The sequence below is a fragment of the Tamandua tetradactyla genome, chromosome 4 (genome assembly GCF_023851605.1).
Source record: "Tamandua tetradactyla isolate mTamTet1 chromosome 4, mTamTet1.pri, whole genome shotgun sequence".
Classification (NCBI taxonomy): domain Eukaryota; kingdom Metazoa; phylum Chordata; class Mammalia; order Pilosa; family Myrmecophagidae; genus Tamandua; species Tamandua tetradactyla.
In genome coordinates this window covers 22,842,669-22,869,122 of record NC_135330.1, presented here as the reverse complement: position 1 = coordinate 22,869,122, position 26,454 = coordinate 22,842,669, and the positions used below count along the sequence as shown (strand labels likewise).

Genomic DNA, 26,454 nt, shown 5'->3' with positions numbered 1-26,454 from the left:
TTCTCGATACATCTTTCATGAACATTTCATATTTTGGATGTGCAACGAATAAAAAGTAATAGTCCCTATCCTTAAGGAGCTCACAGATTATAAGAGTGAGACAGACATATGAATAAATAAATGGAATAGATTGCTGACATTAAAGGCAGGTAAGCCTAATAGCAGTCCACTGTAATGTAAACAAGATGAGAGAATGAACTGTGGCTATAAGAGTAGATTTGGAAAGTAAGTAATGAGTACTGTGCTAAAGAAATAGAACCTACATGTGACTTGGTGGCAGTTTAGCTATGGGGTGTGAGGGGGAGAAAGAGAGGACTTAGGATCACACATAGGCTTTGGCTTAGGTAACTTCCTTGAGTGCTAGTGCCGTTCATGAAGAGAGGAAATTTAGGAGTTGTGTTTTTGTTTTTAATATGTATTTTTTATTGAAATATCCTCACACACATACAGTCCATATAAGGTATACAATCAGTGGCTCACAGTATGATTACATAGTTGTGTATTCATCACCATACTCATTTTTAGAACATTTACATCCAGAAAAAGGAAAAAAAAAAATTCATACATACCGACTTCTTATCCCTCCCTCTCATTGACCACTGTATTTCAATCTACCCATTTTTTTTTACCCCTTATCCTCCTCCCTATTATTTATTCATTTATTGTCATTATTTTTTTACTCATCTGTCCATACCCTGGATAAAGGGAACATCAGATATAAGGCTTTCACTATCAGTCACATTGTAAAAGCTATATTATTTAAGAATCCAGGCTACAATTGATTGTACACCATGTATGGAATGTTTGTATGTTAAGAATGTTTGTGTTTTTATGTTGTTTTTATTTGTCAATGAAAATGAAAAAAGAATGAAGGTTACAGTGGAATACAGTTCAACAGTTTCAGGTACTTCCCTTTACCCTCTCCAATATACCATAAAGTAAAAAGGGATATCTACATAATGCATAAGAATAACCTCCAGGATAACCTCTTGGCTTTGTTTGAAACCTCTCAGCCACTGAAACTTTATTTTATCTCATTTCTCTCCTCCCCTTTTAGTCAAGAAGACTTTCTCAATCCCATGATGCCAGGTCCCAGCTCATCCCAGGAGTCCTCTCCCACGTTTCCTGGGAGATATTCACCCCTGCAAATCATGCCCACCAAGGGGGAAGGGCAATAAGTTCACTTGTCAAGTTGGCCAAACAGGAGGAGGAGTTTTGGGAGAAGATAATGAGATGAGTTTTGACAAGTTGGATATAACGGTCCTGTAGAATTTCCAGGTGAAGTTGGTTAGGCAGTTGTATATTCCAGTCTAGAACCCAGGAAAGAGGATGAGGTAGCAGCTAGGCATTAAAGAGTTATCTGAACAGACATAATAGTTGTGAATGAGATTTCCCAGGAGAGCCAGAAGATTAAAAAGAGAGCAAGAACCCTGGAATGGAGGAAAGTGGAAATAAAGGAGCCTGAGACGGAAGGATCAAGAGAAGAACCTGATTGTAGAATCATGTAGATAAGATGAGGGATGGCTTCCAGAATAAGAAAGTGCTGTATGGTGTTAAATGCTGAAGGAAAATCAGAAACAGAGAGTATCTGTGGTCAATTAGAAGATTATTGGTGGTCGTTGTAAAAGCAGATAGTTAGAGTAGTGGAGCAGAAGATTGAAGAGTAAATGGAAGTAGAGATTGTTGAGACAAATTTCCTACTCGTATATAGTCTGTCGAGTAATGGGACAGTAATTGAAGTAGGGAATAAGTTGTTTATTATATTTAATGATGGGAGAAACATGAACAGGATTTTACATTATAGGATGCAAAAAAGAAGTCATTGAAAAGAGAAAGGTTGAAGTGCAAGAGGAAGAGAGAATTACAGTGGAGTAAATTTCCTCACCGAGCACAGACAGGATGGGACAAAAGAAGGAACACCTCTTCCTTTGACACTAAATGAAGGGAGGTGAGGGGAAGGTGCAGGTATACATTTGTGGGTATAGTAATTTGAGGGAGATGATTCTTGATGTCCTTGATTTTCTCTGCAAAGGGGAAACAAAACTGTTTGCTGAAAGAAAAGAATAACTAAAGATGGGGTTTGTAGATAATAGTGAACATTTGCAATCCCAGCTATGGGGGATAAATGGATAAGGAACTGTTATTTTAGCTTATAGCCTAGGATGGCAACGTGAGAAGCATGGTGAGATTGACTGCCCTCAAGGTTATGGTCTTATATAGATTAAAGTCTCCTTTAATATCAAATAGGTTTGCAAACGTTAGCAGTCTTGGCTCAACTTTAAAGTAGAATGCTGTTGAGAAGTTATCCCTTTTCAGAAGAAGCAACTACTAGTCTCTAGATATCTGCATTGTTCAATTCAGTAGCCACTGGTCTCATATGGCACTTGAGCACTTGAGATGTAGCTGGTTTGAATTAAGATGGTCTGTACACATAATATACACCCCAGACTTCGAAGACTTAGTACAAAAATAAGAATATAAAATATCTTATGCATGATTTTTATAGTGATTACCTATTGAAATAATATTTTGGATAGAGCTAAATAAATTATATTATTAAAAAGTGGTTTCACTTGTTTCTTTTTACTTTTTTATTAGAGAAGTTGTAGATTTACAGAAAAATCATTCATAAAGTACATAAAATACAGAGTTCCCAAATATCACCCTATTATTAACACTTTGCATTAGTGTGGTATATTTGTTACAATTCATGAAAGAACATTTTTATAACTACACCATTAACTATACTCCATAGTTTAAAATAGGTTATGTTGTACAGTCATACTTTTTTTATTTTATTCTAATAATGTATATACAATCTAACATTTCCCCTTTTAATAGCATTCACATATAGAATTCAGTACTGTTAATTACATTTACATTGGTGTATTACCATCACTATCATCCATTACCAAAACATTACGATAAACCATAACAGAAACTCTGTACAGCTCAAGCATTGAATCCCTATTTCCTACCACCAACCCAACCTCTGGTAACCTAAACTCCAACTTATGACTCTATGAATTTGCTTATTCTAATTATTTCATATCAGTGAGATCATACAATTTTATGTCTGGCTTATTTCACTTAATATGATATTTTCAAACTTCATCCTTTATTCCTCTTTATGGCTGAATAATATTCCATTGTCTGTATATACCACTTTATTTACCCATTCATGGTTGATGGGCACTTGGGTTGCTTCCATCTTTTGGCACTTGTGAATAATGTCACTATGAACATTGGTGTGTAAATATCTGTTCAAGTTCCTGCTTTCAGTTCTTTGGGATGTACCCTAGAAGTGGGATTGCCAGTTCTTCTATACCTGCCTTTCTGAGGAACTGCCAAACTGTCTACCACAGTGGCTGCACCATTTTACATTCCTACCAGCAGTGAATGAGTGTTTCTATTTCTCCACATCTTCTCCAACACTTATAATTTTCTGTTGTCTTAATAGTAGCCATTCTTGTAGGTATGGAATAGTATCTCACTGAGGTTTTGCATTTCCCTAATGGCTGATGATGTTGAGCACCTTCTCATGTGTTTTTTTGCCATCTGTATATGCTCATTGGAGAAATGTCTATTCAAGTCTTTTACTTGTTTTTATAGGGCTGTCCTTTATTGTTGAGTTGTAGGATTTCATTATATATTCTGGATATTAAACCCCTTACCAGATATGTGGTTTCCAAATATTGTCTCCCATTAACTAAGGTGTCTTTTTACTTTCATGATAAAGTTCTTTGATGTCCAAAAGTTTTTAATTTTGATGAGATCCTGTTTATCTATTTATTCCTTGGTTGTTTGTGCTTTGCATATAAAGTGTTGCCTAGCATAGGATCCTGAACATGCTTCCCTACATTTTCTTCTAGGCATTTTATAGTCCTGGTTCTTAAATTTAGGTCTTTCATCAATTTTAAGTTAATATTTCTATATGAAGTGAGATATAAGGGTTCCCATTCATTATTTTACATAACTCTATCCAGTCTTCCAGCACCATTTGCTGAAGAGAATATACTTTCCCAATTAGTGAACTTGCCAGTCTCGTCAAAAATAATCAGCCATGTGAGTATAAAAATAAAGTAAAAAAAAAAATTAAAAATAATGGGGCAGGGATAAGGGGTAAGGATGTTTTAGATGTTCTTTTTTTTTTTTTTTGGAGTAATGAAGATGTTGTAAAATTGATTGTGGTAATGAATGCACAACTGTATGATGATACTGTGAGCCATCGACTGTATACTTTGGATGTTTATATGGTATGTGAATATATTTCAATAAAATTGCATTAAAAATCATCTGGCCATAGATATGAGGGTCTAATCTGAACTCTCATTTTGATTCTATTGGTCTGTATATCTGATCTTTTACAAGTACCATGCTGTTTTGACCACTGTAGCTTTGTAATAGGTTTTTAAATTAGGAAGTGTGACTCCTCCAATTATTTTTTCCTCTTTCAAGATGGCTTTGGCTTTTTGGGTTTCCTTACATTTCCAAATAAATTTGATGATTGGCTTTTCCATTTCTACAAAGAAGGCTATTTGAATTTTGTTGTCTGTTAGTAGCTTTGGGTAGAACTGATATCTGAACCATATTTTTCTTCCAATCTGTGAGCATAGAATGTTGTTTCATGTGTCTTCTTCTTTGATTTCTTTTAGCAATATTTTGTACTTTTCCATGTATAAGTCCTTTACATCTTTGGTAAGATTTATTCCCAGACATTTGTTTCTTTAATTTCCTATTGTAAGTGGAATGTTTTTCTTGATTTCCTCCTCAGTTTGCTTATTGCCAATATATAGAAACACTTCTGATTTTTGCATGTTGGTCTTTATACCCTGCCACTTTGCTGAATGTATTAGCTCTAATAGCTTTGTTTTTTATTTTGGGGGGCTCTTTAAATATAAAGAGTCATTTCATCTGCAAATAGCGAAAGTTTTACTTCTTTCTTTCCATTTGTATGCCTTTTATTTCTTTTTCCTACCTAATTGCTGAGCTCTAACTCCCAGTACAGTGTTGAATAACAGTGGTGATAGTGGATATCCTTTCTTGTTCCAGATCTTAGAGAGAGAGCTTTGTCTTTCACCTTTGAGTATGATGTAAACAGTGTTGTTTTTTTTTTTAATATGCTGTTTTCGTTTACCATAAAGTGGGTTGGTTTAAACAATGGGAATTTACCAGCTTACAGTTTTGAAGCTATAACAAAGTCCAAATTAAGGCATCATCAAGGTGATGCTTCCTTCCTGAAGAGGGTTGGCTTTTGGCAATTCCTGCCTTCTCTGTCATATGGCAAGGCACACAATAGTGTCCCTTTGATATCCCTTTTCTTCTGTTTTGTTGATTTCACTTTCTTACTTTATGTTGCTCTCACTCTCCTGTCTGAGTTCACTCTCCTTTTAAAGTATTCCAGTAATAGGATTAATAGTAATGCAGACCTCAACTGAAGTAACCTCATCAAAAGGTCCTGCTTACAATGGGTTTGTATCCACAGGAATGGATAGTATTTAAGAATGTGTTTTTGTGTGGTACATACAGCTTCCAGCCACCATATATGCCCTCTAGCATGTTGACGAAGTTTCCTTCTATTCCTATTTTTCTTTTTAACTTTTAAAATTGTATAGTATAACATATGTACAAAGAAAAAAATAAAAAAGCAATAGTTTTCAAAGCACTCTTCAACAAGTAGTTATAGAACAGATCCCAGAGTTTGTTATAGGCTACCATGCAATCCTCTCAGATTTTTCCTTTTAGCTACTCCAGAATATAGGAGGCTAGAGGGCTTAAATATTTTTTTATCATCACAATCAATTTTTTTCTTATTTTTTTGGTAAAAAATAACATATACAGAAAAGCTATAAATTTCAATTGTGTGCACGGCACCACAATTAGTTGTAGAACAGATTGCAGAGATTGACATGGGTGTATTAGTTAGGGTTCTCTAGAGAAACAGAATCAACAGGAAACACTTGCAAATATAAAATGTATTAATAGTGTCTCACATAACCATGCGAATGCAGAGTTCAAAATCTGCAGGACAGGCTGTGAAACTGATGATTCCAATGGAGGATCTGGATGAACTCCATAGGAGAGGCTCACCGGCCAGTGCAAAGCAGGAAGAGAGCCTCTCTTCTGAATCCTCCTTAAAAGGCTTCCAGTAATCAGATTAAGCATCACTCACTGAAGAAGACACTCCCCTTGGCTGATTATAAATGGAATCAGCTGTGGATGTAGATGATGTGATCATGATTTAATTCTATGAAATGTCCTTATTGCAACAGACAGGACAGCACTTGCCCAATGAGACAAACAAGTACCACCACTTGGCCAAGTTGACACATGAACCTGACGATGACACATGGGTGACAGTTCCACAAAGTTTGTACTTCTAGCTGATCTAAGATACTGACCACTTAAAGAAATATCAATTTAATGATTCAGTATTCATATTCATTTGTTAAATCCTATCTTCTCTGTGTAACTCCACCATCATCTTTGATCTTCCTGTCCCTCTCTTTGGGGGTGTTTGGGCTATGGCAATTCTAAATTTTTCATATTGGAAGGGTCTGTCACTAATATGGGGTAGGGAGATGGAACTATCTGATGTTCTGGAGAGGCTGGGCTAGGTTTCGGGACTTTTTTGGACCAGGGACCCATCTGGAGGTTTTAAGTTTCTGGCAACTTACTCTAGTGCCTGGAACCCTTGTGGAATCTTATATATTGCCCTAGGTGTTCTCTCTGATTGGCAGGAATGGTCCTGGTTGGGGGTTGGCAAGTTATAATAGGTAGCAATCTCCAGAGTAGCCTCTCCACTCTATTTGAACTCTCTCTGCCACTGGTACTTTATGAATTACACGTCTTTCCCCTCTTTTGGTCAGGATGGAATTGTTGATCCCATGGTGCCAGGTCTGGATTCATCCCTGGGAGTCATCTCCCAAATCACCAGGGAGATTTTCACCCCTGGATGTCATGTCCCATGTAGGGGGAGGGCAATGATTTCACTTGCAAAGTTGGTGGTAGAGAGAGTATAGGCCACATCTGAGCAACAAAAGAGGTCCTCCAGAAGTAACCCTTAGGCATGCCTATAGGTAGTCTAAGCTTCTCCGCTACCTAGATAAGCTTCACAAGAGTAAACTTCATGATAGAGGGCATGGTCTATTGATTTGGGTGCCATAAACTTTGAACACAGTATCAGGGGATTCCCTTATGGTAAGGTTTAATAGTTCCGTATTCTTTCTCTCATCCCTCAGGAGACTTTGCCAATGGTTTTTTATTATCTGCTTAAATTACTGTAGGATGTATGCAGGCATTACAATAATCTATACAGGATTAAAGACCTCTTTCTTATTCTGTGCTCCCTGTGTTTCAGTTGTTCAAATGAGCTATACAGATAGGTTGAATTAGATTATGCACTACAGAAAATTTCAGTTCCAGACCAAATAAACCTTTCTTCCATTCGTCTAAAAGAGTGTGTGTGGTTCTAAAATATAGACACTGTCTTCCTTACCCCTATGTTCTGAATTACTTTAACCCCAACCTGTTCGGCTTTGTTCTTATCTCTAAATATCAGGTTCTATTCCTATTTTTTTAAGTGGTTTTATCAAGAAAGGATGCTGGATTTTTCCACATGACTTTTCTGTGTCAATCGAGATGCTCATGTAGATTTTTCCCTTCATTGTGTTAATATGGTGTACTACATTAATTGATTTTCTTATATTGAATGACCATTGCATACCTGGGATAAATTCCCTTTGATCATGATGTATAATTCTGTTAATGTGCTACTGGATTTGATTTGCTAGTACTTTGTGGAGGAGTTTTACACCTATTCATAAGGGATACTGCTTTGTAAGTTTTTTTCTTGTAGTGTTTTTATCAGGTTTTGGCATCAGAGTGACGTTGGCCTCTTAAGCACACACTTAAGCAGTGTGTTAGCGTTCTCTAGAGAAATAGAACCAAAGATGAGATCTGTAAATATGAGATTTATAAAGGCGTCTCATGCAACCATTGGAATGGAAGAGTCTAAAATTGTAGGACAGGTTGTGAGGCTGGCAGCTGCAATGAAGGGTCTGGATGAACTCCACAGGAGAGGATCTCTGGCTGAAGAAGCTGTGAAAGAATCTCTCTTCGCCCTTAAAAGCCTTCAGCTGATTGAATTGTATCATTGTGGGAGGCACGCTTTAGTTGATCTCAGATGTAATCAGCCATAGATACAATCAACTAACTGATGATTTAATCAACCAGCCACAAAATATCCTTGCAGCGACAGTCAAGCCAGTGCTTGCCTGACTAGATAACTGAGCACAATCATTTGGCCAAGTTGACACCAGAACCTAACCATCACAAGAAGTGTTCCCTTCTGTTCATTTTTTTGGGTAAGTTAGAGCAGGTGTGAATTCTTTTGGGAATGGTAGAATTCATCTGTGAAGCCGTCTCATCCTTCCAAACCTTTCTTTTTGGAAGGTTTTTGATGACTGATTCAATCTCTTTGCTTGTAATTACTTTGATGAGATCTTCTGTTTCTTCTAGTCACTGTAAGTTGTGTTTTTCTAAGAACTTGGGTATTTCATCTTGGTTTCCTAATTTGTTGGCATACAGTTGTTCATGGTATCGTCTTATGATCCTTTTTACTTCTCTGGGGTCAGTAGTATGTCTCCCCTTCCATTTCAGACTTTAATTATTTGCATCCTCTCTCCTTTTTTCTTCATCAGTCTAGCTAAAGTTTTTTCAATTTTACTGATATTTTCAAAGAACCAGCTTTTAGTTTTGTTGATTCTATGTTTTTTAATTCTGTATTTCATTTATTTCTGCTCTAATCTTTGTTATTTCTTGCCTTATGCTTGCTTTGGGTTTATTTGCTGTTATTTTTCTAGTTCCTCAAGGTATGCAGGTAGGCTTTGATTTTTGGTCTTTCTTCTTTTTTAATGTAAGCATCTAGGGTTAAAAATTCCCCCTGAACACAGTCTTTGTTGTATCCCATAAGTTTTGATATGTTGCTTTCTCATTTCATTTTTATCTAGATATTTACTGATTTCCCTTGTGATTTCTTCTTTGGCTCATTGATTGTCTAAGAGTGTGTTACTTAGCTCTCATATATTTCCATATATTCCAGTTCTCTACTTTTATTGATTTCCAGCTTTATTCCATGTGGTCACAAAAGATGCTTTGTATGATTTCAATCTTTTTATATTTATTCAGACTTGTTTTATGACCTAACATCTAGTCTATCCTGGAAAATGATCCATCTGCACTTGAAAAGAATATGTATCCTACTGTTTGGGAGTACATTATTCTATATATGTCTGTTAGGTCTAGTTCATTTGTCTGATTATTCAGGTTCTCTGTTTCCTTGTTGATCTTCTATGTAGATGTTCTATCTATTGATGAGAGTGGTGTTTTTAAGTCTCCAGCCATTATTGTAGAAATGCCTATTTCTCCTGTCAGTTTTGCCAGTATTTACCTCATGTATTTTTGGGCACTGTGCTTAGGTGCATAAATATTTATGGTTGTTATTTCTCCTTGGTAGATTGACCCTTTTATTAATATATAGTGTCCTTCTTTGTCCCTTTTAACAGTTTACTTATAAGACTATTTTATCCCATATTAATATAGCTCTCCCAGCCTTCTTTTGGTTACTCTTTACTTGGACTATGTTTATCCTTCCATTCAAGTTTCAACATATTTCTGTCTTTGGGTCTAAGGCGAGTCTCTTGGAAACAACATATGGTTGGATTGTGCTTTTTTTATTCATTCTGCCAAACTGTGTCTTTTGATTGGGTAAGTTAATCATTAACATCAGTGTTATTACTGTAAAGGCAGTACTTACTTCAGCCATTTTGTCCTTTAGTTTTTATGCCTGACATCTTTTTTTTCTCTTTTCCTTTACTGAAGTTTCCTTTTCTGTATAGTTGATCTTTTGTGGTGAATCTGACTCATTTTTCATTTTCATTTCAGTATATTTCTTAAATACTTCTTTGTGCTTATCTTGGGGTTCATTTTATACAATGTACTCATTTGTAAAGATCCAACTTAACTTATAGGGCATACATGTTCTCTGCTACCATAGCCCTCCTTTTCCTCTCTTTCTGTTATTTTTTTCTACATTACTCTTTATATTTTGTGTCCATTATTAGGAAAAATAACTCTTATTCAATTGTATTCTAATTCACAGGAATTAAAGAATAGTTATATATTGAGACTACAGTACTATTGGTTCTGCATTTACCAATTTAGTTGCCTTTACTGAAGATCTTCACTTCTTCACACAGTTCCAAAGCCACTCTTTCCTGTCTTTTCCTTTCAACCTGAAAGACTCCCTTTATCAATTACTATAGGGCAGGTCTTTTGGTGATAAACTCTCTGTGTTTATCTGTGAATGTTTTAAACTCTCCCTTGTATTTGAAAGACAGCTTTGCCAAATAAAGAATTTTAGACTTTTAGTTTTTCTCTTTCATTGCCCTAAATATATCCTTCACCTCCTTCTCGCCTGCATGGTTTCTATTGAGAAATCAGCACTTAGTGCTATTTATGATCCCTTGTATGTGACAAATCGCTTTTCTCTTGCTGCTTTCAGAACTCTCTCTTTAGCTTTGCCATTTGACATTCTGATTAGTATGTATCTTTGTATGAACCTATTCAACTTTATTCTGTTTGGAGTACGTTGTGCTCTTGGACATATATATTTGTCTCTTTCATAAGAGATGGGAATTTTTCAGCCATTATTTCCTCAAATATTCTTTTTGCCCACTTTCCCTTCTCCTTTTGAGCTTCCATGGTGTGTATATTGAAACACCTCATACTGTCACTCATGTCACTTTGACACTGCTTAATTTTTTCTATTTTTTCCTATATCTGTTCTTCTGACTGTATAATTTCAATTGTCCTGTCTAGTTCACTGTATTTTCTTTTGCCTGTTCAAATCTGCTGTTGTATGCTTCTAGTGTATTTTGAATCTCCATTATTGTGCCTTGTATCCCCATAATTTCTGTTATGATTCTTTTTACTCTTTTTAACTCTTCTTTTTGCTCACACTTTGTCTTCTTGATATCCTTTACAATTATATCCACCATTAGTTTATTTCTATTTATACTTTCCTTTATCTCCTTGAATTAATTTAGATTTGTTTGAACTTCTTTGATTAGTTGTTCCAAAGTGTTTGTCTGCTTAATTTGTACCCTTGACTGACCTATATCTTCCCATTTCTTATTATGGCTTGTAATTTTTTTATTATGTCTGGACATCTGGTTATTTTTATGTGTTAACTTTGAAGTTCAGTTTTTTGATGCTTGGTCCAACTTATAATGGGCCTTTAGAGTACTCTGTGTTTCAGAATTTCTCAGGTCTTCTTCACCTGATTCTTCCCTGGATGTATGGTTCAGCTTTTAAGATTGCCCTTTAGTGTGCAATCATTTCACTCCAGGATAAAGCTTCCATTCCTCTGTTCCTTCTCTGAGAATCCTTATCTGTTCTATTTGGTTTTATGTGGAATTTTCTCCCCAGCTCCTATGCTTTGTTTAATTTCTCTCCCTCACTTAGTGCCCCCTTTTTATTATATTTTCAAGTTCTGGGACCCATCCTGCCTTATAGCAGTTCAGTTTTCTAGAGAACCCAATGGGGTAAACCTAAAAAAAAGTCTATTTTTTTTGTTCAATAGCCTAGCAATCAGAAACTGGGTTGAGTGTGCACATCTCTTGCCAACAGTTCTGTCATGGTCTCTTTCATATACTAGGGGCTTTTTTGTCTGTATACACTAGTCAGCCACTTGTGTTCTGCTCTGGATCTCTGTGTACTTAGTTCCCTGTGCTTGGATATGCATAGTATTCTCACTGCTGAGTGGCTCTGTAGTCCACATTTGTAGCAGGGTGTCTCTGGGCCATGCTGCAACTCTTAAACTGCATTGGACAGGGCAAGGGGATGGGTCTGGACTTGGTGGGGCAGGGGGTCCAGTTTGTAGATTCCTACTTTTTTTGGTGTATTTTTCTTTTTCTTTAATTTAGAAAATTTAATTTTCCAGTCTCTATCATCCCCCAGAGTGCCAAGCAAGTGGGATTTATCCTTTTATTAGTTGTTTTTAGGGGATGTGTTACGTCTCCATGTTTATGAAGTCACTCCAAGGATGCATCTTTTTTTATCTTTTAATGTGGCAGCTATACAATTTAAAATTATTTATGGAGATTACATGTTTCTGTTAGACTGTGCTGTCCTAAATAGTTATAGAAGAAGATTAAATGGCATTGAGAATACCTGAGGCTGGAATCTTAGCTGCCCACAGTGATGCTAAGAGGAATTGTGGAGAGTGAGTACAGTTCAATAAATTAAACATTGAACGAGAATTTGCCTTAAATGGTTGGATCTTTAGGTATACTGTTTCTTCAGTGCCAGATTGAAGGTCTAAGAATGCACAAAGAAACAGGTTATCCATATTTATGAAAGACAAAACTATTGATCTTAAAGCTTATTCTATATTAAGGCTCTGAGATCTTTCTTCCAACTGTTAAGATTTATGCTGATACTATAGGACAGATAAATTTAAATTAATTTTTAAACTCTCTGTCCTACTGTATAAATTAAAGTACACTGAGATGAATTTGCTAGACCACGGCTATTTATTGTGGTACTTTTATGTTTAATTGTTATACTCAAAGTGAGGGTAAAAACCAGATGGCAAGTAAATTGTAAATAGGTAAAACAGGGACTATAGATTTCTATAGAGGAGAAAGAGAGATGAAACCTCAAGGTATCACTCTGCATTCAGGGGAGGAAACAGAAACCAGCCTAGGGTTTGTTTGTTTTAAAAAAACAAACAGGATTTAATTCAGGGAAATTAAATATTTACAAATTCCTTGGGAGGACCGTAAGAGCATAATTCAGAGGCTGCCACTATAGCTATTGATTTCAAGGACATCCCCTCATACCTGCATCTAGATGCCAGAAGTTGCTATTGCTGTCTCCATTGATACCATCCCAACTGTCTCTCCCATCCAGGAGGCCAGTGACTAGGCTCTGAGTCTGGCTTCCACTACTGCCTTAAACACTTGGGTCTCTCACTACCCTTGCAGCAGCAATGGCAACAGAAAGATGGCCTCTTCTCATTTCTGCATTACAAAGCTTGCTGGTGGAACCTAATTTTATTCAAGAAGTCCAGAAAAGGATGTCTGTGTAAGACTATAGTTCTAATTTGCTAGTATACCAGAAACAGAATGGCTTTTAAAAAGAGGAATTTAATAAGTTGGTAGTTTACAGTTCCAATCTTAGGCATCCAGGAAAAGATACCTTGGTTCCAATGACGTTTAGGCTTTCTTCCTCAAGTAGAAGCAGTCAGAGTTCCTCTCTCATCTGGAAAGGCACATGGTAAAAATGGTCAGGGTTCCTCTCTCATCTGGAAAGGCACATGGTGAAAATGGTCAGGGTTCCTCTCTCATCTGGAAAGGCATGTGGCTAGTACAGCATCATCTGCTAGCTTCTTCTGACTTCCTGTTTCATGAAGCTCCTCAAGAGGGATGTTCCTTCTTTATCTCCAAAGGTCGCTGGCTTGTGAACTCTACTTCTCATGGCTATGTCATTCTGCTCTGCTCTCTCTGAATCTCCCATTCTCCAAAATGTTTCCTCTTTTATAGGACTCCAGTTAACCAATCAAGACCCACCTGAATGGGTGGAGACATGTCGTCACCTAATCCAGCTTAACAAACACTCTTGATTAAATTACGTCTCCAGGGAGATGATCTAATTACAGTTTTAAGCATACAGCATTGAATAGGGATTAGAAGAAATGGCTGCCTTTACAAAATGGGATTAGGATTAAAACATGGCTTTTATAGGATACATACATCATTTCAAACCAGCGCAGACTACTTAAGGTAAATAGTATATGTTTTCATGCTTGTGGTAGGAAAGATCTTTAAAAACTAAAAGAACTTGATGTGACTAGATCATTGCAGGTGAAGGTGGAGAGGTATGTAGAGGGCAGATCATACAGGACTTTATAGATCATGTTAAGAATTTTGAATTTTCTCTTGAGTGGGAAAGTTTCAGATGATCTTAGGCAGGAGAATGACCTGATTCAACTTAGATTTTATAAAGCTAATTCTGACTGCTTTGGAGGAATATACTTATCAGAAGCAGTAAAATCCAGGAAACCAGATAGACCAGCAAGAGTGAAATCTAAAAAAAAGTCTAGGCAAAAGAAGATGGTGGCAGCAGTGGTGATAGAGAGAAATAGACCCACGTTGGCTATACTTTAGCAGTTGTATTGACAGGATGTGGCAATGAATTGGAAATGAGAATTGATCCCAGCTATTTCATTATTTTATTCCTTTAGGAGAGTTTCTAAGTACTGAACTGCAAGTTTCTTTAGGAGAGTGAAGTAAAATTGGGTAACACTATTTTATCAGGTGGATTGGGTTGTAGGGAGGTATTTTTTTGGGGGGAGAGACTGAGAATGCTTCTCAAGTTTCTCAATAATAATATTACTATATTTCAAAGGTTAAATCTTTTATAATGTGGTATTTAGAAAACAATAAAAAATAAACAGGAAAATGTTTACTAAAAAATAATGTCATTTTCCTCTTTGCTGAAGTGTGTGTTCTCTGACTTTACTTATAGGTCTTTGTAGTTTTTGCTAAATTATAAAGTAATTTATATAAAAGAAAGTGAATTTCCCCAATTCTTTTAAATAGAAAAGGAATAAAGACTCATAGTTTTACATTTTAAGATAACACCTATGTCAAAGAAAGACCTTATTTAAGCAGTACATATTGTTGGCTGAAGTAGAAAACAGTTCAATAAAAAGCCAGGCTTCCTTTGTCATGCCATCTGTATCAAAATTTAGTGGAAAAGACAGGATCGAATTGTCTAAATTTTTGCCTGAGGGGAAAAAAACCATTTAATTATAACATTCTTTAGGCTCTATAAATTTACATTACAGCTAATTTCTACTTAATGAAAAGTGAGGTGTGAAAACTTATCAGAGTTCATAGACCAGAGGTGTTTTAATGATTGCTCCTCTATAAACAATTCATGTGGTCTCCAGAGCTCATAGGTGTATTTACTGTGAACTTTCAGCTGGCTCATCAATGAAGTTAATCCATATGGAGTGGAGTTTAATTTTGCAGTTTCTCTTTCTAAATTCTTTGCATAGATCCTAGATCCTAGGAAGAGCCTTAGACTTACAGAAAGTAGCCTTTGAATCTCTTTCCTACTTTCCTCCCTACTTCCAATTCCTTCCTTGTGTTTGTTTTAGTTAATTGGTTGATATTACTTATCTCCCAGAAATATACACCTGCAACTTCATTAGTTAATACAGGGTTATAGGCAAATGGAAAAAACTATTTGAAATCCAAAAGAGGTCAAGGAGAGAAAAGTGTATACTATTTAATATTACAAGACTTATTGCCAAAAAGTTATCAGTGATGGCTAGAAACATGAATATATGCTATTTTAATTGTGGTTGAACCATTTGCCTTTGATATTACATTCTATTACCCGTTGCTTATGAAATGAGGGCAATGATTATAAAACTCTCCATTATTTTGTTTCTTAGCTCTTTTAGGGTTGCCAGGTCTGGGGCTATGTTTGCTCCTCTCATAATTTATCCCCTTATCTATCACTGTTAACATGGCTATCCTACAGTTTAGAGGAGACTTTTTTCCTTTTACTTGGAATTTTCCCAAGAAGTTAAACTAGTAGCCAAATATGATTATCCACCATATGCTATTCATGATATGAATGTATTTTATAGTTGATCACAAAGTTCTGTTTCTTCAGAGTTCTATAATCAGTAAATTTCACAAATCTCTTCCCAGTAAAATTCAGTTTTTAATGCAATTTCATTTTCATTCTTGCATTTCTGCCCTGTATTGTGGGGAATAGAAACAGAATGGCTTACTATGGAAGCAATTTGTTTGCTTTGTCCAGACATATTTTATCAGTTTGATAAACCTGATAAAACAATGGCATTCTTTAAAATACACATAGCCATAGAATAATTAATCTTCATCTGCTTTGTTTTCAGTATTTTGCTAATCACTGTTCATTTAGTGTGTTCTTCCATGTCTTAGATTTAGAGGTCATTTTTTTATGCCAGAATTCTTCCTCCAACTGCAAGATTATCTGAGCAGAATTTTTAGTACTTAGAATGAGCTATACAATAGCCAAGCATTTGACTTATTGAACTGAGCAGGCAAGGTTGTAGTGGGCAGGGAGTGGGGGTGGGGGTAGCCAGGAATTTGGTAGCTTAAAAGACTGTTGAGCCTTTGAGCTTCTAGGTGTAAATAAATATTATACTTTACAGAATCTCATTTTAAACAGTATAACACAGCTTTTATCAATACTGCAATAATTTTTATTATTCATGATACTAAATGAAATTGTATGTTGGTCCTTTGGTTGCTTTTATGTATCTAATAATCACTTCTGGTCCTTTAAGGGTGGGGGCTGTGCATAGTAGGATGGTCTTCACTGTAGAATACAAAGAACAGGAGCAATATGAATCTGTTAGAAATAATTAGAGAAAATCTGCCAGGAAATGGAGATTGAAAATAATCCCTGGAGGGTTCTTCTAGACTTTCACTTGCAGTATTTCAGTATTTTTTACTTTCATACACATATATGATGTCTTGCAGTAATCAAAACTTAAGTCAATATGTCAGTACCTTTTCAAAGGAAAATGGTGCAACATGAAAGCCTAAATTCTAAGAGCAACTGTGAAGTACCTGATGTTCTATATCTTTGTGCTTCTTCATCATCATTTACCTAAACAAAACTTATTATGACAGTAAAAATACTTTATAGTTTCTTAGAGCCTTATTTACTTATAGATTATGACTATCTAGTATAATTGTCATATTACTTGATTATTTAAACTTTTACCTTTATTCTAAAACTATGATTAAAACTCTTGAAAGATATATGTTTATCAAAAAATACTTAAATATTTGTTGGATTATCTCTGACACATATCCAAATATACCTTTTTATCTCCTTACGAATTCTCTCATCCTAACTTCCTTTGATTTCTATGGCTATGTTAATAAAACTAATAGCCATTATCTATTGAGTGTTCATGTTCCAGGTACCATTTTAAATACTTATCTGTATTTCCTCCCTTAATTCTCACAGCAACACTACAACCTAGGTCCTACTTTTCAGCCCTATTTTATAAGTGAGAACATGAAAGCAGACACTGAGAGGTTAGGTAACTTGGTCCAGTCACACAGCTAGTAAGTGGAAGAGTTAAAACTCAAATCTAAAGAGTCTATTTCTACTTGCTTATGATGAGCAGAAGGAAGATGATCTTTAGCCACAATCAAAGAAGTGAGTGTGGAGCTTTAGCTAGAGGACAATGTAGTGCCTTTGTAGCACGTGAGATCCAGGAAAAATGGGAAGCTCTCTGTGTGAGTTTGTTAGCTCCCAGAATGCGATATATCAGAACTGGAATGGCTTTTACAAAAGGGGAATTTAATAAGTTACAAGTTTACAGTTCTAAGGAAGTGAAACTGTCCAAATTAAGGCACCAACAAGAGGTTACCTTCACTCAAGAAAGGCCGATGGGTCAGGAATATCTCTGCAGCTGGGTAGTCATCAGCTGGTCCCTTGTTCCTGGGCTCTGATGCTTTCCTGTGAGGATTCCTCACTTTAATTCTCCAGGGCTGGCTTTCATCTCTTGGTTTCCCTTGGCTTTCTCCAGGTTCTGGTTTGCTTAGCATCTCATGGCAACATTTGCTGGACCCTAAGCATCTCCAAACATCCATGTTTCTGTTCTCCATATGTCCACATTTCTGTCAACTCTGCTATGAAGTTTTTGTTGGCTCTGAGGCCTCTGTCATTTCTCTCATTTCTGTTGTTTCTGACGTTCTCCAAAACACTTCTTTTAAAGGATTTTGGTAAACTAATCAAGGCCCACCTGGAATGGGTGGAGCCACATCTTCCTCTAATCAAAGGTCATACCCACAATTGGGCAGGCCACACCTCCATGGAATTAATCTAATCAAGTTTTCAACGTACGGGGCTGAATAGGTATTAAAAGAAATGGCTGCTTCCCCAAAATTGGGTCAGAATTAAAACATGGTTTTTCTGGGGTACATAATACTTTCAAACTGGCACACCCTCCCTCTAAAGAAAAGCAACCATACTACCCCACCTAGCAGCATATTCCTGGCATCTATCGCAGATGAACAGAAAATTCCAAATAGGAAGATAAATAGCATGAATTAACAAACATATGAAGTAAACCAACACCATAAACAACACACCAAACTCAACATACAGACTCAGCACCTAAGAAAATTAATAGAGCTAACAAAAAAATCTTTAAAATAGGTAGGCGATATCCTCAGATAGTCCTGAAGAGAATATTGGATCCATGAAAAATAATTAGGTACTGAAAAATTAAATATAATTATTTAAATTTTTTTAATACTCAGTAAATCAGCAGAATTATACAGTGGACCCAGTTAAAAAGAAAATTAATGAGCTGATAATCAAATGGAGGCATTTTCCCAGAAATGCACAAAAAGAATATTAGATGGGAAATATAAAAGAGAAAAAAAGAGGAAAGATAGAACCAGAAGTTTCAACATCCATCTCAAATAAAGGGCTCAAGGAAAGATAAAATGGGGGAGAGATAAATAATATAATAATAGAATTTGACTGATGATATATAACTACAGATTGAGTTGGGCCATCATGTGTGGACTAGAATGACTGGCAAATGGCCAATGCGTGGACACATCATCATGATATTTGAGAACACCAGCGATAAAGAGATAATGTAAAACCTTCCAGAAAGAGAAAAAATTACCTAAGAAGAATTGTAGTCAGGTTATAATATTCTGCAATGCCACATTTTCCATATTACATAAATGTAGTTATGCATGCATTTTGTCTGTCTGTATATATGTATGTATGCAATGGATGCTATGGAGGGCCACCCAGATTTCCCTCTGCCCTTTTTTTAAATTCCCCAGCTGCTTGGAGTCTCAGCAGCTAACAATAAGCCCCTTTCCAAGAATTGCCCTCTGCTAAAGAAAGTCATCTTGTCCAAAGTCATGTCCCCTCCCCTGGAGGAGCCCACATCCAGTGACTTTTCAGCTTGGGGATATAAAGGCTTGACCCCTTTGCCTCAATTCAGGATAACCCTGAAGGACACCCCAACATCAGAACTCCCTGAAGGACTGTCTCTGATCTCTGTTGTTACTGTGTTGCCATTCAGCTTCTCCCTTTGCCCATTCCTGCTTTCTTTACTTTCCCACAAGTGTACATCTTGAGGCCAGCCACTCCTTAGTAAACTTCCTGCATACAAACCTCTATCTCAGAGTTGCTTTCCCAGGGAATGTAACCTGTCAGTATGTTCCAACACCCAAGGGAGACACTCCCTAAAACTGACTATAAGGATACAAAGAAAATCTCAATAAATTCCTTAAATGAAGGACCAGAGACCACATTCTCTCACCACAGTAAAATATGGTCAGACATTAACAACAACCCCCTGAATTTATATTCATATACACTTACAAACACATAAATATCTCCTTAGAATTAAATGCTGTGCATGTAGCAGGCACTTAACATGAAAGCAATATTTTAATGAGTATGAGGGCTTTTATATTAATATAAAAGTTAATAGAGAATAATTTTGTATGAAACAGTTTAATGAAATTCCGTCATTTTAGTCTTTTTCCCTACCTGAAATTATAAGAAATGGAAAATAAGTGCCTGCCTTTCATAATTTTATCAAGTACATCTTATTTCACAAAATGGTAGCTTACCACCATGTAAGTGGAGTAAGTGTTTAATATTGGGTATCTAATTGCTGAAAGTTATGGAGTACAGAATGAAAATAATGAATATCAAATAAGAAAACAAAAAGCCAGCCTTATTTTCTAGTTTATCAAAATGTTTTTATTGAACTTAATGCAAATACTCTTGACATTTGATGGAAACCTTAAAAATAAGACTTGAATATTTGAAATTGTATGACATTTGTGTTCTCCACTTGACCTAGGCCACGGTTAAACTTTAAACTTGGTGATTACCCATAACTGCAACCCTCTCTCCTTCCCCACCCCCCAGTAATCTCAATTTCAAGCATTCTAACTCTTAACAGTTTATTCATTAACACACCAATCTCAATCATTTTTCCATCCCACTGGCAGCTCTAATCCATTGATCAACCCTTTTCACTGTCTTTCCATCCTCTACCCCCAACATTCTTACTTCTTACCCAGTTAAAATTTTTTTGCCCATCATTGGTATCATTCTCTTGCATGTACTCTGAGCTCTCTTTCCCCTCTCATGTTTTGCTGTGTTCTCTTGGTAAAACACCAAACTGTGATTAAATTCAACTCTCCACCTAATTATTGCCTGCACCTAACCTTTCATGCAGATGAATGTGCTGGCAAAGAACAGACAACCATGCTCAATGATCTCTCTGTGTATTCATGACTATTAACCTCAAGTGGGCCTTCAGTGATGCTTAACAATCATTACACTTTCCTAGTCCATTCAATCTTCTGTCCTCCTAAAATGTATTTCTTACCTTCTTTTCTCTTGAGATACCATATACTCCTTTATGCGTACTCTCAGCTGATGACAATTTTACCGCTTCTTCATTGGAAAATAGAATCAGTCAAAAGAGAAATTCTAGAGGGAACTTTCCAGGGATATGGAAAGTTCTTGTTAAGGTGATTATTGCATGGATGTATACATTGACAAAATTCAGGGGACAGTTCATGTAAATCAATACATATGATTGCATGTAAGTTATAGCTCAGTGAAAAAAAAAAAAAAGACAAAGAAATTCCGTATGTTCCTACCACCATATATATCCACCTACCTGCAACTGGGCCCATTTACTGCCTTCTATTTTGATGCTGAGGGAACGTCCAGATGGTTGCTTATAAGACCAACTCATCTACTTAGCCACTTGATTTTATCACTCCAAGCAATTTTCTCTTCTCCTTGCTTCATCAATTTTTTCTTTGTTGGATCATTTAAAAATAATAACACCCCCAAAAACCTCCTGATCCTACTTCTCTCTCCAGTTAATGCTCCATTCCTCTCCTCCTCTATACTACAATACTCCTCAAAATAGTCTTCTATACTCACTTTATCCATTTCTTTCTTCCCATTTTCTCTTCAAACCACAATAAATCAGACTTTTATCCCCACCACTTCTCTGAAATTGTTTTTGTCGAGAGTATCAGTAACTCCATATTGATAAATCTAATACTCATTTCTCAGTTTTCATCGTCCTTGACTTATCAGCAGCATTTGACACTGTTGATAAATCCCTTGTCCTTGAAATTCTTTTTCATTTGTCTTCTAGGAAATTCTTCTTCACTTGTCTTCTAATTTCCTTTTCTTATCTCTCCTCATTTTCTTAAGTTTTTAATGATGTGGTGCCCCTGGACCTCCTCTTCTTTGGTACTCTCATCTAACCCATAGTTTAAAATATCGTCTGTATATTATTGACTTCCATTGTCACTGCATCACGGTAAACTCCTTTGAACTCTAGTCTCAGAGTAACTATGTATCTAATCTTTTCACTTGGATATTACTCAAATGTAATGTGTTCAAAACAAAAATGCTAGGGACATACCCTACCATACCAGATGAATATGTAGCATAGAGTTATAAAATTAAGACAGTTTTTTAGACGTTAGACAAATAGACCAGTGGAACTGAATAGCAGACTGAGAAATACACACACACACATATGTGGAAACCTTTTACAGAACAGAACTGTCATTGGAGTTCAATGGGAAAAGAGGGAAATTATTTAATAAACAATGCTAGGACAATTAAAATATCCATATAGGAAAAATTAAAATAGATCTCTGTTTCACATCATAGATAAAAATAAACTGCGCATGGATCTAAGACTTAAATGTGTAAAAGGCAAACTTTAAAAATTTTAGGAGACAATAGAGAAGAGTATCTTCTCAAATATGATTTGGAGTTGGGAAAATTCCTTAAGAAGCAAAAAGCACAAACCATAAATAAAAAGTTTGTTAAATTTAATTTTATTAAAATTATGTATCTCTATTCATCAAAAAGCATACGTGACAAAACTCAAAGACAAGCTACATTGGGAAAAGATATTTGTATCATATATAAGTGACAAATAATTAGTATTCCAAATATATTTAGAATGACAGTAAAAAACAATAACCCAATAGAAGAATAAAGACAAGAATAGGCATTTTACAGAAGAGGATATATATTAAAAAGACACTCAACTTCTTTAGTAATCAGGAAAATATAAACTAAGAACATAATATAACATTTCACACCCAACAGAATGGCAAAATTTAAAGAAATTATTGTACAATGAAGGTTGAAGGTAAATTTTTACAACCACTTAAAGAAGATAATTTGGTAACATTTAGTAAAATTGGACCTGTGTATATATACACTTGAACTTGCACCTGTACACCATGAAAATGATATACGATAATTTTATAGCAGAATTGTGATTGTATGACAGAGAGAAAGAGAGATAAAATTACTTGAATCTCCATCAATAGGAAAATGGATAAATAAAATATGTTCTGTCATTCATTGGAATCTATAATGATAAAAATAAATGAATTAGGACAGGCTACAGTAGCTCAGCCAGCCGAGTTCTTGCCTGCCTTGCTGGAGACCTGGGTTCGATTCCTAGTGCTTGCCCATGCAAAAAAAAAAAGAATTACAGCTACATAAATTAACATAGATAAATCTGAAAAACCGTGTTTTTTGAAAACTATACAGAAAACAATGAATCTCTAAATAAAATCTAGATACATGGTTGCCTCTAGGTGTGACAGGGAAGGGATGCAATCAGGATAGGACCTTCACAGTTATTGGTAATATTATTATTATATTTTTTTGCATGGGCAGGCACTGGGAATCGAACCTGGGTCTCCAGCATGGCAGGTAAGAACGCTGCCTGCTGAGCCACAGTGGCCCACCTGGTAATATTATTTTAATTCACCTTAATAGTGGGCATATGGAAATTCATGTCATTATTATTCCTTAAAAGAATCATATATATTAAATGTTATTTTTGTAAGCATGACCTAGTTCAAAATTAAAACAGGATTTTTGAAAATTTTTAAATTAGAAAAAAACATATTAAATAGATCATTAATACTTTCATCTTTAATGTTTTAATATCCTTTTGTTTCTTTTATCCAGATTTTATGAGTTATTTTTAACTATTTTTCCCCCTTAAAGGTAAGGTAGTCCTAAACCAATACAGCTATAGCATTTTGAAAACATTCGTAATTGATAAACTGGTTCATTTTAGATAAAGTTACTAGGATCTCTATTGTCTCTGTAAAATAAAAATTTTTTCACAGTAATGAACTGGGTTCATATTTTATGTGATTCATCATACACTGTTGATAAAAAAAAATGTAACTATTAATTACCCTCTGACATAGATTACAATGGACTTACATTGGGCGCCAAACCAAACCGTATGAGTAAACTGAAAATTTTCAATGCTGAAAGTTTTCATACACTTATGCTACTTTCAGGGAAAATCAGCACCAGCAACATAGACTTGTATTTATAAAAATAAAATAATTTCAGTGTTTCATGCATCTGGTGATTTTCTTATGAGCACCATAAGACTGACCTTAATGAGATGTACATTTGTATTTAATAGGAAATTGCCCGACACATACGCCCTGAAACCCTCAGAGCAGTCTACGGCAAAACTAAGATCCAGAATGCTGTTCACTGTACTGATCTGCCTGAGGATGGCCTGTTAGAGGTAAGATAAAGTAGGGTAAACATCCTATTACTATTTCAAGCTTATAAATAATCTCTGCAGTTCTCATGTGTAAAAAACCTGTTAATATTCTTTGTTTATACTGTTACTTGATTGTCTGACAACCAAGACTACAGCTTTTAAAAACCAAATTAGTGGATACCTTGGTAGAATGCAAGGTATTATTGGGTAGTCATCAAAGAATTAAGATATTTCATTAGCATATGTCATGGTTTTCAGATCATTTGTAAAGTAAAATACTGTATCATTAAATAATCAGGTGAAACTTGTTTTTAAATCAGGTAAAAATACCATTACTATAAGTTGGTTATCATGGAAATATACCGCTGAAATTAAAAAGTCAGTATAAAATTTAATAGCATTAAAAGTAATAGCTACCACTGATGACAATTTTTATGTACCAAGCTATACCATGATAAATGCCTCATATAAATTATCCCTTTTAATCTCCACAGACACTCTACCAGACTGGTATTATTATATCTGTGTTATCAGGAAAATGAAATTAATGTTAAGTAACCTCTCCAAATCAAATAGCTAATAAGGAAGAGAGCCTCATCTGTTTAATTAACAAAAAATAAGAAACAGTGAAAGAATTCTAAGAAAATATAAGTGGATATTGTTCTGATTTGGGTTATGAAAGACCAAAACCAAAAATAAAGACATCTTTAAAAACTGAATTTTTTTAACTTTTTTCAACATTTATATGTCAAAGAAACTAAATGAAATTAAAGGACAAGTAAGTTTAAATTATAAGTAAAACTTGCAGAAAAATGATTGATATCCTTATACATAAAGAATAATTTAGAGTATTATTTATGTTTCATGTAGTCAAATCTATCAATATTCATCTTTTTATGATTTCTACCTTTGAAGTCATACATAAAAAGGTCTTCCTCAAATATTTTGCTTTTGTTTTCTTACATTTTTACACTTGAAATATTCAGTCCACCTGGAATGTATTTGCTAGATGGTGTGAGGTGTGGCTCTAGCCACTGTGTCACATCATGCTTATTTAATCCTTTCATCCTTTGATTGTTATTTCTCATTTATTCAATACTTGCATATACTTCTGCCTGTTTCTGAATTTTGTATTCTATTCCATTTGTCTGTGCCAGAAAAATACTATTTTCTTAATAGTGGAATAGATTGTAGTTTATTGATATTTTATGAAAGTTTTCACCTATTTTATAAATATTCTTTTCACCTGATATTTTAAAACCTATAGACTAGATTTGAGTAGAGACTGTTAGTGAAACCTGAAATATGAATAACTATGAAACCTATGCCCATTAAACAATAGTATCCAAGGTATGCATGTAATTTTACTTATACTATTCAAAATTTATTCCTTAGGGCATGCAGTTTATAAAGCCATTCACCAAATGATTAAAATCTTTCTAACCTAACTGTACTGGAGATTTCATTGCAAATAAATGACTAGGCAGTTTAGAAAATTAATCAAAACCTAGAAGTTTGCAGTGCCAACTGCCATCTCCTGTGTGACTGATAATACCTGATGTGTCTTGGATAAGTCACTTTCCTTTCCATGCTTCACTTCTCTTACCAATAAAATGGAGTAGAGAATGGCAATATAGCCAAAAGATAGCCTCTTAGTTAGGGATTCACTATTTGCAGATTGTTACTTGGCTTTAAATGGGAAAGTATTATAAAAACACTTAAGTAACGGCCAAAAGAGTTATCTACTCACAGGTCTTCAAGGCAAAATTCAGAGTGACACACACAAGCTGATCACTTTGTACTTAAGATCTACTGTTTATTAAGGGAACATCCTTTAGATATAGGCTGAATATAAATTTATTCCCCAACTGAGGATCCTTTATCAAAGGCAGCTCTACTCAGACAGGATGCTGGGACAATAGGCATAAACCAGAACTGGCACAGGCAAAGAGGGATGTATACTCATCCTGTTAATATTGAAAGAAGGAAAAGATGTTACTTCTCCTTAATCTTTCCCTAACATGTTCATTTGTATCATATGTGTAGGACTCAGAAAGTATTATTCAATTTATTTTCTCATCATCCATTATTTAATTTATTTATTCTTATAGGAAGTGATTATTGAGCATGTTTTAGTTGCTGACACTGTGATAGGGTTTCAAAATCAAACATGACATTTTCCTTGTCCTCTTAAAGCTCACAGTGAGTTTTAAATGTCAAGGATTGGGCTGGTGATGGTGGCACAGTGGCAGAATTCTCACCTGCCATGTTGGAGACCTGGATTTGATTCCCGGTGCCTGCCCTTGCACAAAAAAAGAAAAGAAAAGAAAAAATAAAAATATCAAGGATCTTAGCATGAATTAGAAAATCTGAGTCCTTTGAGTGCCACTTTTGTGACTATAGAAAAAATAATAGCCATATCTATAGCATTAGACGTTCTAGGATGTTATTTCACTGATAGTGTCCCCCAATATGCTGTTGGGACACAATTCTAAGGATTTTAAGTTTGTACTTTAAAGGAATCATTGATGAAAAAATATTTAGTTCCACTAGTAATCAAAGAAATGCTAGATTTCTATTAATGGTAAAGGCTTTTTAAAGTAATAATGTTCATTGCTAGTAAGCACACAGTGAAATGGATACCCTCATATTTTTGGTGACAGCTATATGGCAAAAAAAGTATTGAAAGCCATGGAATTTTTTCATACAGTTGTCCTGGAATTCTA

General features: G+C 35.2%; 1 protein-coding gene across 2 annotated transcripts in view; it reads left to right on the top strand.

The window, feature by feature from the left end:
* Positions 1–26,454, top strand: part of NME7 (NME/NM23 family member 7) — a 331,620-nt gene that overhangs the window by 259,429 nt on the left and 45,737 nt on the right. For both annotated transcript variants that reach the window (XM_077156907.1, XM_077156908.1), the window contains exon 11: positions 23,642–23,749. In XM_077156907.1, coding sequence (XP_077013022.1) covers positions 23,642–23,749 — 108 coding nt within the window. The remainder of the gene's footprint in view (positions 1–23,641; positions 23,750–26,454) is intronic.